This window comes from Panthera tigris, chromosome B4 (genome assembly GCF_018350195.1).
Source record: "Panthera tigris isolate Pti1 chromosome B4, P.tigris_Pti1_mat1.1, whole genome shotgun sequence".
NCBI lineage: Eukaryota > Metazoa > Chordata > Mammalia > Carnivora > Felidae > Panthera > Panthera tigris.
Window position 1 is genome coordinate 17,494,620 of NC_056666.1, and position 13,822 is coordinate 17,508,441.

At 38.6% G+C, this 13,822-nt stretch overlaps 1 protein-coding gene across 1 annotated transcript in view; it reads left to right on the plus strand.

Moving 5' to 3' along the window:
* The first annotated feature begins 215 nt into the window (after positions 1–215).
* Positions 216–13,822, plus strand: part of MALRD1 (MAM and LDL receptor class A domain containing 1) — a 778,752-nt gene continuing 765,145 nt past the window's right edge. The window contains exon 1 of the mRNA XM_042993660.1: positions 216–230. Within this exon, the coding sequence (XP_042849594.1) occupies positions 216–230 (15 nt within the window). The remainder of the gene's footprint in view (positions 231–13,822) is intronic.

Genomic DNA, 13,822 nt, shown 5'->3' on the forward strand with positions numbered 1-13,822 from the left:
GAGAAATGGAGACCAGGTGGCAGATTCTGACTGCCAGGAGCCCAGAGGCTGCAATTGAAGGTCCATAATGATTCTCAAGGTCAGAGAGGCAGCCAAGGGGTCTTGACCCACAGGGAGTTGTGAACACGGTCAGTAGGACTTGGCATCCTAAGGGGAAACATAGATGGGCAGCCAGTGAGGGTGCTGCTTAACATCTACCAACAGGGAAAGCAAACATGGAGACGCAGAAGGTTGAGGGTGGTTGCACAGTAAAAATCATGGTCACTTGCTCAGTTCCTGAACTCATGCCAATATTTTTTTTTGTCTTCATAGACTTTATTTTTTAGAGCAATTTTAGGTTCACGGAGAATTGCACATTGCACAGGAACTATAGAGAGCTTTGAGATACCCTCTCTCCCCTACCCTATAGTGTCATGTATCCCACCGTTAACAGTGTTATATGGAATAGTTTCAGCACCCTGTAAATTCTCTGTGCTCCAACAATTCGTTCCATCCTCCCTTCCTTCCCTGGAACCCCTGGCAACTACTGATCTTTTATTATCTATACAGTTTTGCCTTTTCCAAAATGTCATATAGTCAGAATCAAAGAGTGTATAACTTTTAGACCTGCTGCTTTTACTTAGAATAAACATTTAATTTCCTCTGTGTCTTTACAGGGCTTGAGAGCTTGTTTCTTCTTATCGCTTAATAATATTCCTTTGTATGAATGTACTACGACTGGTTTATCCATTCAGCTATTGAAGGACATCTTGATTATTTCTAGGTTTTGGTTATTATAAAGTGCTCTGAATATTTATGTGAAGGAGTTGTGTGGACGGTTTTCAAGTCATTTAGTTAAATACCAAGGAGTGTGCTCGTTGCATCATATGGTATGAGTATGTTTAGTTTTGTAGGAAACTGCCAAACCGTCTTTCAAAGTGACTATACCATTTAGCATTCCCACCAGCAGGGAATGAGAGTTCCTGCTATTTTGGATTTTGGCCATTTTAATAGGTGTGCAATAGTATATCATTGTTGTAATTTGCATTTTTCCAAACACATTGTTGATCATCTTTTCATGTGCTTATTTGCCACCTGTATATCCTCTTAGGTGAGGGGTCTGTTCATGTCTTTTGCCATTTAAAATTTTTTTCTAGCTTTATGGAAATAAAATTGACATAACATTGTGTAAGTTTGAGGTATAGAATGTGTTGATTTGCTATATTTATATGTTGCAAAATGATTACCCCTGTGGCATTAGCTAACCTCCCCATTGTGTCACATAATTCCCATTTATTTTTTCAGGAGAAGAAGATTTAAATTCTTTCTTAGCAACTTTTAGGTATATAATATTATTAACTATAATCACTGTACCGTACATCAGATCACCAAAACTTATTTTTCTTATAACTGGATGTTTGTACTGTCTGACCAATATCTCTCCATTTCTTTTATCCCACAGCCCCTGGTAGCCACCATTCTTCTCTGTTTCTATGAGTTTCGCTTTTTTTAGGTTCCACATATAAGTGATACACAGTATTTGTGTTTCTTTGTCTGTTTTATTTCATTTAGCATAATGCCCTTGTCCATCCCTAGTGTTGCAAATGACAGGATTTCCTTCTTTTTCATGGTTATAATAATATCTTATAATTATTTACTTTATTAAAATTTGTTTAATGTTTAGTTTTTGAGAGTGCGTGCATGCGCACACACATACGTGTGTGCACGCGCACCCGTGGGGGAGGGGGAGAGAGAGAGGGAGGCACACAATCTGAAGCAGGCTTCAGGCTCCAAGCTGTCAACACAGAGCTCAAGCTGTCAGCATAGAGCCCAAGGTGGGGCTCAAACTCACGAACTGCGAGATCCTGACCTGAGCCCAGGTCCGACTTAACTGACTGAGCACCCCAGGCACTCCCCTTTAACCATTCATCTGTTGATAGACACTGAAGTTATTTTTAGATCTTGGATATTGCGATAATGCTTAAATATCTTAAATGCTCAATATCTTGCTTTTTGTTTCCTTTGGATACATTCCCAGAGGTAGGACTACTGGATGATATGGCATTTCTATTTTTAATTTTTTTGAGGAAACTCCATACTGTTTTCCAAAATGGTTGCACCAATTTGCATTCCCACCAACAATGCACAAGGGTTCTCTTTTTTCCACATCTTCAACACTTACCTCTTGTCTTCTTGATAATAGCCATTCTAACAGTGATATGTCATCATGATTTTGATTTGCATTTCTCTGATGATTAGTGATGTTGAGTACTTTTTCATGTACCTGTTGCCATTTGTGTATCTTCTTTGGGAAAATGTCTATTCAGTTCTTCTGCCTGTTTTTAATTGGATTGTTTTGATATTGAATTGTATGGGTTCTTTACATATTTTGAACATTAATGCTTTATCCAATATATAATTTGCAAATATTTTCTCCCATTTGGTAGGTTGCCTTTTAGTCTTGTTTTTTTTTTTTTTTGCTTTTCAGAAGCTTTTTAGTTTGAGGTAGTCCCACTTGTTTAGTTTGTTTTGTTCCCTTTGCTTTTAGTGTCAAATCCAAAAAACTTATTGCCAAGATGGATGCCAAGGACCTTACTCCTATGCTTTCTTCTAGAAGTTTACATTTCAAGTCTTTAATTCATTTTTCTTTTGCTCATTTTTGAATTTGATTATTTGTTTTCTCATTAGTGAATTTTAAGAGTTCTTGGTTTGGATACAAGCTTTTACCAGATATGTGCTTTGCAAAGGTTTTCTCCTGGTCTGTCACTGGTCTTTTAATTTTCTTAACAGCATCTTTCAGAGAGAATAAGTTTTAATTTAATGAAATCAAACATATCTATATTTTTCTTTCTTGCACACTGCTTTGGATGTTGTATATTAAAAGTCATTGCCAGGGGCAGCTGCCTGACTCAGTTGGTAGAACATGTGACTTTTGATCTTGGGGCTGTGAGTTCGAGTCTTACATTGGGTATGGAGATTACTTTTTTAAAAAAAAAGAAAAGAAAAAGCCATCATTGCCAAACCTTAGGTCACCTAGATTTTCCCCTGCGTTATTTTCTGGAAATTTTATATTTAAGTTTTTAACATTTAGATTTATGACCCATTTTGAGTTAATTTTTGTGAAAAGACTAAAGTTTGTATTTATATCAATATTTTAAAAGTATTTTATATTAATATTTTTCTAACCATTTATTGGAAAGATTATCCTTTCTTTATTCAGTTGCTTTTGCCCTTTTGTCAAGAACCAGTTGGTTATATTAATGTGGAGCTATTTCTGGACTCTCCATTCTGTTCCATTGATCTATTTGGGTTTATATGTCTATTCTTTCACCAGGTCCACCCTGTCTTAATTACTGTAGCTTTACACTAATTTTTGAAGTCAGGTATTGTCACATTCTGACACTTCTTCTTCCTCAGTATTGTGTTGGCTATTCTGGGTCTTTGCCTTTCCATAAGAACTTTACAGTCACTCTGTAGGTAAAATAACTTGCTGAAATTTTGACAGTGCTTGTGTTGAATCTGTACATCAAGTTGGGAAGGACTGTCAACTTAACATTAAATTTTTCAGTCTATAATCATGGGATAGCTCTCTGTTTAAGTTTTCTTTTATTTCTTTCGTCAGAATTTTATTGGTTTTCTCACATTGCTTATGTACATATCTTGATAGATTTGGACTTATACCTATGTATTTCATTTCTGGGGTGCTAATAAAAACAGCTTTGTTGTTGTCTTTAATTTCAAATTTTATTATTCATTCTTGGCATATAGGAAAGCAGTTTCATATATTAACCTTGTATCCTGCAACCTTGCTATAATCATTTAGCTTTAGGGTTTTTTTTATGTGATTTTTAAAGATATCCTACATAGAAAACTACATTACCTTTGAACATGATAGTTTTATTTCTTCCTTCCCAATCTGTGTGTCTTTTATTTATTTTTCTTACCTTACCACATTAGCTAGAACTTCCAGTATGAGGTTGAATAGGAATGGCAAGAGGGGATATCCTTGCCTTGTTTCTGATCTCAGGGAGGAAACATTTATTTTCTCATCAATAAGTATGATGTAGTTGTAGATTTTGGGTAGATATTAATTATCAAGTTGATAATTCTCCTCTGTTGTTAGTTTTCTAAGAGTTTTTATTGTAAATGGGTGTTGGATTTTGTCCAGTGTTTTTTCTTCAGTTGATATGATTATATGATTTTTATTCTTCAGACTGTTGATGTGATGGATTAAATTAATTGATTTTGAATGTTGAACTAATTTTATATACCTGAAATAAATCTCACTTGGTCATGATGTATAATATACCTGAAATAAATCTCACTTGGTCATGATATATAATTGTTTCTACATATTGACAGGCTTTATTTGCTAAAAGTTTGTTGAGGATTTTTACATCTATGTCCATGAGACATATTGATTTGAATTTCTTTAAATGTCTTTGTCTGGTTTTGTTACTAGGGTATTGCTGTCTTAATGATGAATTAGGAGTTATTTTGTCTGCTTCTATTTTCTGGAAGAGTTTGTAGAGTATTAGAACTATTTCTTCCGTAAATGTTTGGTACAGTTTGCCAATGTTATCATCTGGGCCTGATGCTTTCTGCTTGGAAAGTTATTGGTCAATTGTATTTCCTTATTAAATATAGGCCTGGTTTGAGTCAATTTTCGTATCTGTAACACATTGACTGAAAAAGTGTCCAGATCGCTGGGAAGAATAATTGTGCTCACAGGACAAATACGGGCTATGATTATTCTCCAAACTCTTCCTCAAAGTTCCTATGAACATTAACTTAGGTGTACTTTATATTGGGTGTGTTAATCCAGGTCCTTCAAAAAGTAGACTCCAAGACAGAATTGTGATTTTGGAATCTGTGAGTTATTCCTAGAAATGCCTTGTGAAGTTTACTCCTTCAGCCCTTGCATATTATTTTGAAACTATCTAAAAGCTTATAATAAATTACTTCTGCTGAAACCAATGGAATACTTTCTATTGTTTGCTACTGATCCTTAGTTGGTAATACACTTGTTCACAAGGATGGTTGCCAACTGTAGTTTCTAAAAGAAACTACACCTAGGCTGGGGTATCTGACCTTGTTTGGGGTTTAAAGCAGTGAAAATCCTGTTAGCGTTAGACGTGGCACTAACATTTTGTGGCAAAGAGTGGTGCAATTTCATCTTTGTCAATGTGGACTGTGGGACATACTGAAGGTGATCAGGTCGCTTTAGCAGATCAGGTTGCTGCTGTGAAAACCATTATGGTTGAGAATGAGGAATTCAAGAATTGTAGTATTGGGTGGGTACAATTCTTAAAAAAAAAAAAAAAAAGGGCCAAGGCATAGTGAGAGGACCAGGAAACTTTATGGTTCCCTAAAATAACCTCTGTAGGTATTATTGCTGTTGTTGTAGACTGAGTTAGCTTTTGCAATTTGTTGATTTCCAATGTAGTTTGAATTGAGAGACTCCTTAAGCCTCTTATGAAAAAGCTAGAGCATTGTTCATGAGAATGTGAGATCCTAAGAACTGGAATGGAGAATCGGGGAGCATTTGGATGACTGGAAGTTCCTCTAATGCCTGACACCCTCACTACCAGCTTCCCTTGATAAACGAAGTAGCCCTTCCTCCTCTGATAAGCCTGGTTCCACCTTGTCAGGAGATATGCCACCACCTCATTTCAGGATCACCTCACATGTGCCTGCGAGTTTTCCTCATGTCTCATTCTCACCATCCTCATTGCTCTCCAAACTAGAAGCAGATCTGTGAAGGGCAAACTAACACGCAAAAAGGATTTTGATTATTTGCTAACTCATATCAGTAGAAAATGGGAACCATGTGTGCAAATCAAGAGCCTGGTTCAGGTACGCAATTTCGAATTGGGTTGAAGATTTCTTTATTTTTGAGCATTTAGAGGGGCTTCTAATCGGTTGCTCAGTTCAACTGACTGGGATCTGGACCTTCTGGAGGTTTACGATGAATGAATTTGAGACACTAATAGTGAAGAGACAGAAATTCAAGATTTGGGAAAACAGGAATGTTGGAGTGGATTGTCTGGTAGCCAATACCAAATGGTAACCAATAGCATTTTTGGTGTAGTTTGTTTATTCTCCTCCTATTCCATATAAACTGACATGTCCTGCAAGGCCACGGGTAGGAAAACATTTAGAAGTAGTTTGCTGAGGAGACTGTCAGAATTCTTACGAAATGCTGTAATGGCTGACCTATTCAGATCTCACATAAAGTGGAGATGATGGTATCTCAAAGTGATGCTGGCCAGTAACAAAACGCGATTGTTAGGGGCCATGTTAGCATGGTTACTACAACGTTATCATAGTAGTCAGCAAAGCCAGGTACTCAATTTCGGGACCTTTGTTGGTGGCTAATGGAACTTGAGATCCATAGCAATAAAAGAGGTGGGCCACTTATGAAAACCCTACATGACCTGATGTAAAAACAGCAACAAAAAACTCTTCTGAGTCTGGTGCCTGTGCCGTTGGATGGTAATGGCTGGCTGGAAAATGGGAACTACTCCAATCCTAGTTCTAAGCTGGTATTAGTTCCTGGATATCTAGAAAATCACCATGGTTCTATTGGTCAGAGGTGGGACATATGAAGGTTAGGTGATAAGTGGAATTTAGGTCCAAGTCCACTTCTCAGTGGCTCACAGGTTCTGTAAAACCATGCTGTGGTTGTTTTTCTACTAGCTGAATGAGTAGTTGGGGCAGATGTACTCAATATTTGGTAGTATCTTCCCACTTATTCCTGATCCATTAAATGACTTCTGTTATGGTAGTTGTGTCAGGAGGTCCTCAAAACCCAGTTCAATGATTTTCTAGGGAGACGCACTGGACTCAGCCTATAGTTGTACTCATGGCAACAGTGAAAAAATCCAGAGCAAGATCAACAAAGGGAAAAGATATATGGGGCCCTGTCTAGGGGGAACCAGAGGCACACCTCCAGAGTCTTCTGCCAGTGGAGTCACACAGAACACACTTAATTACAGCAATGAGTTGTGACAACACAGGTGGAATGGTGACAACCAGAGGAGATCCTAAGATACTCAGTGCCATGGACTTTTTTATTGGTGGCTGATCATGTAAGCAGTTTCTGCCTGGAACATATTAAAATTCTAGACTCCCAGAAGGAAAGCAGGTGTTCAGCATAAATTATATTTTTGTTTGTACAAACAGTTTAGGCAGAGTGAGCTCCTCTTAATCGGTTAGAATGGTAGGAACTGGTAGTTCTTAGATGCTAGCCAAGGGCCAACATTGAAAGTATGCCTTTTGGACATGGATGTTAGCTGGTCCTGCCATGTTAACTCTTTCTTCATAGGTAGGAATAAATAAAGTGAAACCCCACCTCTGGGGGAACTGCAGAGATTGGTACCACCATGGGCACTAATTCCTGTCAACTAATTTGACTTGCCTTTTGTCCTTTGCAGAGGTGGCTGAGCCTTGGAAAGTAATGGATGATCGTTGAAAGGATAATCAGATGATGATTTTGATAACAGTGCTCTTTAGATGTAGTTTCTTTACTGAAGCAAGCCAGCAAAGCCTCTGTGTAGCTGTCTCTGTGGAAGATGTATGGATTTGTTCTATTCCAATAAGCAGAGAACTCTAGACAAATTTTGTTTTCAGTCAGGAGGGACAACAATATGCCTTCATTGTTGTACGACAGAGCACGATCAACTCACTTGCTCTGAGGCATATATGGTCTGTAGATGCCCGGATTGTCTCACCATTGCACGACACATCATGCTCATTCACTGCAGACATGGCAATAATCTGACAGAATTTGATAAGCACAGGTGGGCAGCTTTTTAAAATACTTGGGAGAAGTTCATATAGGATGTTCATATAGGTTGGGTAATAAACCCCATAGATATTCAGAAGTTCATATAGGTTGGGTAATAAACCCCATAGATATTCAGAGTGCTAACACATTCATGAAGTTCCTTGGAATAAAGAAAGATAACTCTTACAGTGAGAGAAAATTCACCTCGTCTTGCATTTTATACCTCTAAGAAAGATACAGGAAACTTGGTTGGCTTATTTGAGTTTCAGATACAAGCTATGTATAAAACAAAACATAAATCCGTGTAGTACCTAATACAAGGCAGTGTTCTTGAATTTGTTAAGAGCGCAGTGAAAGAATCTGTGAACATTTAGTCGCCTTGATAAGAGTATGTCCCACTCTGTCAGTGAATCACATTATAGGTTCCTATCATTTGGGAGTAAAGCCAGTGCATAGGTATCTTCCTCTCAAGAAGTAGCTGTTGGGCGCAGATTGAGACTAAATTCCTGAGCAAGCAACAGCAATGACCCTGCAAGTTGAGCCACTTGAAATAAATTGAAGGTGATGTAATTTGAGTGTGCCAAGCAGCAATCCATCATCAGGGAAAGCAGTATATACAAGACAGAGTTGAGTAGGGCCTGAAGTCCCAGATAAGCGCCACAAGCAGATGGCTCACACTCCCAGGGCGTCTGTTCACAATGCTGTATCCTTCATGGCATTTTTAAAATTTGCACCTTTATTTTTTTTTAATTTCTTTTCAATTTTCTGATTCTTCACTGAATGTCATTGCCAGCGGAGAAAGTCATCTGGGTAACACTAAGTCTTTGAAATATATTGAAATTAGTGTTATGGGACTCGTATTTTATTTCTATGTATTCTTGTTGGGTACAGAATTTAGAATGTATCCATTGCTCAGGGTGTGTTGAAAACAAAGTCCGTCAGTTTTCAATCATTTCAAAATTATTTTATCCCCTATCCTGAATAAACATTCCGGTCACGGCTAACTCTTAAGTTCCATTGTGATTTTTTCTCATCACTATAAAACCATCATTCCATTATCTTACATTTGTTACAGATGCCACTCTCTTATTGGCTTATATCGTTGCTGTTGAAAAGTTACCTGCCAGTCTATGGGGTGCCTGGGTGGCTCAGTTGGTTAAGTGTCTGACTTCAGCTCAGGTCATGATCTTGTAGTCTGTGAGTTCGAGCCCTGCGTCGGGCTCTGTGCTGACAACTCAGAACCTGGAGCCTACTTCGGATTCTGTGTCTCCGTCTCTCTCTGCTCCTTCCCCCCCCCACACACTGTCTCTCAAAAATGAGTAAGTATTAAAAAATTAAAAAAACAAGTGGCATAAATAGGAAATATACAGATAGTATATGTATTCATTGTTTTTATTTTGAACGATTATATCTTTCCAGGTCACTTCTGTAAAATCATACCTGGTCTTTTCTTCCCTGTGCTTATTTTTAAAATTTAATCTTGTGTATATTTGGTACATAATTTTTTTTATATTCATTATCCCATAATGCCAATGTATGAAACATCTGGGTATCTTATTGTGCCTTCGTTCATTTGATTATTTGTGCTAGCTCTGAATCATAAGCGATGTGTTTGTCATTTGCCAGTTAATTTTTCACCATGAGCCCTTATTTGGATGACTATAATTTATGGAAATTCTGACATGCCTTACGAAGGTGCTAGGGATTTTTTTTTCCTAGCAGATTCTTCCTCTGGCTTTATGCAAACATGTCAGTTGTAGTTTCTTATCTTATGCAGATCTCAATTCTTTTATTACCCTTCTCAGTTCCACGTTCATGACTGGGGTTCTAGCTTGCTTTCATCTGCAATACAGCTTCTGTCTTTCCTCACTGTTCTTGCATTTGCTAACATCTCCCAGTGATTATTTTGCATCAATTCTGGAATTGTTCTGAAAATGTTATTGACGATGGTCATCCAGTAATAAACTGTCTATTGCGTTGGCTTGGTCTCCTCTCATCTCCCTTTCAGGTCTTGGGATTTGCTTTACGTTTTACAGCCTCGCGACTCAGTTATACATTTAAAGGCATTTTATATTCCACATCTAACATTTTTATAGTTAGTTGGCTTATATGTTTTCACAGAAAAAGAGTCCATTGTTGTTGCCAAAACTGGAAGTAGCATGTGTATGTTTTTCATAAATGTTTTAGATCTCCATTCCCAGGTTGTACATTCTTTTAAGTCTGCACACTGTCTTACCCTTTATTGTACCCCTCCTGTCTTCTTGCCCCCATGCCCAGGGTCTAGTATAAATAGGTGCTCAGTCTTAAAAAAAAAAAAAGATAAACAGTGTATCTACTTGAAAATGAATTTGCTGTGTCACTTTTGAATATTTTGCTACTTGGAAGTCTCACTCAGAAGTTTTTAAATGCCTTGTGAAAATTGTTGGCCATATAATTCAATTAACATTGAATGGTCGTTTTTCTTCTATCGTGGGTCATAGCCAAGCCCCATCATTTAAGACTCATGTGATATTGGGCAAGTGAGTGACACTTTTAAAGCAAAAGTAGGCAGCACAAGAGGGTGTTTGGGACATAATGAGACAATACGTATGAAGCACCTAGCTCAGGGATAGAACATTGGGATCTACAGGGCGTTCATCCCTTCCTCAGAAAAACAGGTAGGGAGAACCTTGCTGTTAATATCTATGTATTCCTTGTCCTTTTCAGTGCATGTAGAGAAAAAGTGATAAGGAAATATCAATTGAAAATAATTTTATTTTTTGGCAACAAAATATAAATTTGCCTTATAAAATATTATGCTACTGGATTATTCTGCTTTATTTTGGGCGATTCTAGTTCATTTCTTGTCTAAATGATGAATGCCACTTGAAACAGTATAGGGTAATGTTATTTTTAGTAGGAAGTAACAGTTAATAAAGGAGTTTTCCAGCTGAAACGAGGCAATAAACAGCTATGGCAGCAACAAAATATGTGATTTCTTTCTTCTAAATGGAAAACAGTGAACGTATACAATGTCACAGGGCCTGAATTCAGAATCAGGATATAAAATTGAAATGTTTCTGGGTTTGTATGTCTCTTTACTCTTGTTTTCCTTCCCTCTTCCCCTCTTGTCTTCCTTCTCTTTCTCCTTTATTCCTCTTTTTCACTCTCTCCCTTCTTTCCTCCCTTCCTCACTTTCTCCCTTCCTCCTCCCTCCTGTCCTTCCTTCTTTCCTTCCTTCTTTCCTCCCATCCTCCCTCTTTTCTTCCCTTCCTCCCTCCCTCCCCCTTCCCCTCTTTTTTTCTTCCTTCCTTCCATCCTTCCATCCTTCTTTCCTTCCTTCCTTCCTTCCCTCCCTCCCTCCCTCCCTCCCTCCCTCCCTCCCTCCTTCTCTCTTTCCCCCCTTCCTTCCCTCCTTCCTTCCAGAGGGAACCTGAAATGAGCTTTGACATTTACTTAATTAGTGCAGGGAGGATGGTGGGGCACATTGCTAACGTAATACAAAATTGCAATTTCAAAATCTGAAAGGCTTTTTAAACTAGCACAAGCTTCATAGATCGATTGCTTTTTTACAATGCAACTATTACAGTACCATTGATTATATTCCCTATGCTGTACTTTTGATCCCCATGACTTAATCATTCCATAATTGGAAGCCTGTACCTCCCCGTCCCCTTCGGGAATGGAAAAGCAGCAATAAACACAAGAATATAAATCTTTTATGTACCGGTGTTTTAAAGTTTCACATCTTCATTGCATGTATTTATATGTGCCTAGCACAAGTTAAAATGGTTGTAAAGCTCTCATTAATTCCATTCAATTAGCAATTACTTATGAAACAACTACTATCTGCTGGGAACTGTGCTAGTAACTGGGGATATAACAGTGAAAAAGTCACTGTCCTGCTTTATTTCACAGACTAGCAGAGGCATCACTGAAGTAAACACATAGTGACCATTCCAGAGCTGTAGGTCCTGGGAACAGCAGCCTGTGAGAGAATCCAGGAGTGAAACTTAGCTCGGCCTTGGGGAATCAGCCAAGATTTAGAGAAAGTCCCCAAAGCTGAAAAATAAAGAAAAATTAGTATTAATTTTCTTTCTGGTGAATGGAGTGGGGAAGAGATCTCAGATCAGGAGTCAAGAGATGGCACGTTCAGAAAAATGCCAGTACAGTAATTCAGTAATATTATTTTTCATTTTAGAGAGAGAGAGAGAGGACACAGTGGGGGAGAGGGGCAGAGGGAGAGAGAGAGAATCTTAAGCAGGCTCCATGCTCGGCACAGAGCCCTATGTGGGGCTCTATCCCATGACCCTGGGATCATGACCTGAGCTGAAATTAAGAGTCAGATGTTCAACCAACTGAGTCACCCAGGTGCCCCCATAATTCAGTAATATAGTGAGTGAGAGCATAACAGAGGGCATAACAATGAACCTAGAAAGACAGGCTATGTTTCTAGGTCATGCTAAGGAATATGACATTTATACTGATTTCAGAGGAAAATATGTAGGAATATCTTTGTGCTTTAAAATGATGATTCTGACTGAGGGATGGAAAATGAGTGTGGGTAGCAGTGACTTTTGGTTCATGGTGTTGCTGAGATGAGATTTGATAGAGTCTTTAACTGAAATACAGAATGCAGAAGACTTGATGATTGATAGGTGGAGTGGGCAAGAGTGGTCCAGGAACAATGCATAATTCCCTGGTTTGGGACGGAAGAAGGTGCCATTCACTGAAATATAGAAGGTGGGTATTAGCTAGCTGAGTGGGTTGGGGAATGCAGAAGAGCTTACTTTTGCATTCTTATGCCACCTGGCTATGTGGTGTGTGTGTGTGTGTGTGTGTGTGTGTGTGTGTGTGTGTTCGTGCGAGCACGCGCGTGTGTGCACTAAGAAAGAAGACTTACAGTATATGGGGCACCTAGGTGGCTCAGTCTGTTGAGCATCTGATTCTTGATTTCTGCTCAGGTCATGATCTCAGGATGATGAGGTTAAGCCCCACATCGGGCTCGGTGCTGATAGCTTGAAGCCTGCTTGAGATTCAATCTCTCTCTCTCTCTGCCCTCCCCCGCTCACCTGTGCATGCGTGCACTTTCTCTCTCTGTCTCTCCCTCTCTCTCTCTCTCTCTCTCTCTCTCTCTCTCTCAAATAAAAAAAGAAAGGGGCAGCTTGGTGGCTCAGGTGGTTAAACATCAGACTTCGGCTCAGGTCATGATCTCACAGTTTATGAGTTCGAGCCCTGTGTTGGGCTCTGTGCTGACAGCTCAGAGCCTGGAGCCTGCTTCGGATTCTGTGTCTCCCTCTCTCTCTGCCCCTCCCCGCTCACGCTCCATCTCTCTGTCTGTCTCTCTCTCTCAAAAAATAAACATTAAATTTTTTTTTTAAAAAAGAAAGAAAGCTTACAGTATAGATTTGAGGAACATATCATATCAGCCTTCAGAAATAGATTTGGGACAATATATAGATAATGCTCAGAATCACCAGAGTGAAGAAAAAGCCTAGAAAAAAAAAAGTATAATCTGAGCAAAGAGAAAGACTGGGATGGAACTATGAGGATAATCAACATTTAAGAGACACACAAAAGAGAGAAGTAGGTTAGGTATGAATTAATATTCATGTAGAAAACAGAGGTAAGAAGAAGAAGTATTTCTGAAATTGGAGGAAAGCACAGAACAATGAAATGCCAGGTTGAGCATGGGGTGCTCAACGATAGGGCAAAATTATGGATTTTCCTCCTAGAATCTGGAATGCCCACACATTAGACCTTTATATATACAGTGGGTCCTTTTTCTAGACTATGGAGAAAATCTTACTCTCCCAACATTTTTATTCAATGGGTGGATGCATCCCTGCCCTTGATCTGTGGTCCTTTTCACCCCACATTCCCCATTTGCTTCTTACAGTTTCATGGAGTAGCTTTGTTTCTCGTGGTTATGTTGCAGAAATGACAGAGTGGTTGCGAAAGAGCTTCGATATGCCTTTAAGAAATCAAATGTAAAGGGACATTTTGAATATTCAGCTTCATAGGATTTCTGTGATTATTCAGCTTCATGGAAGTTTATTATGAATACATCAGTGT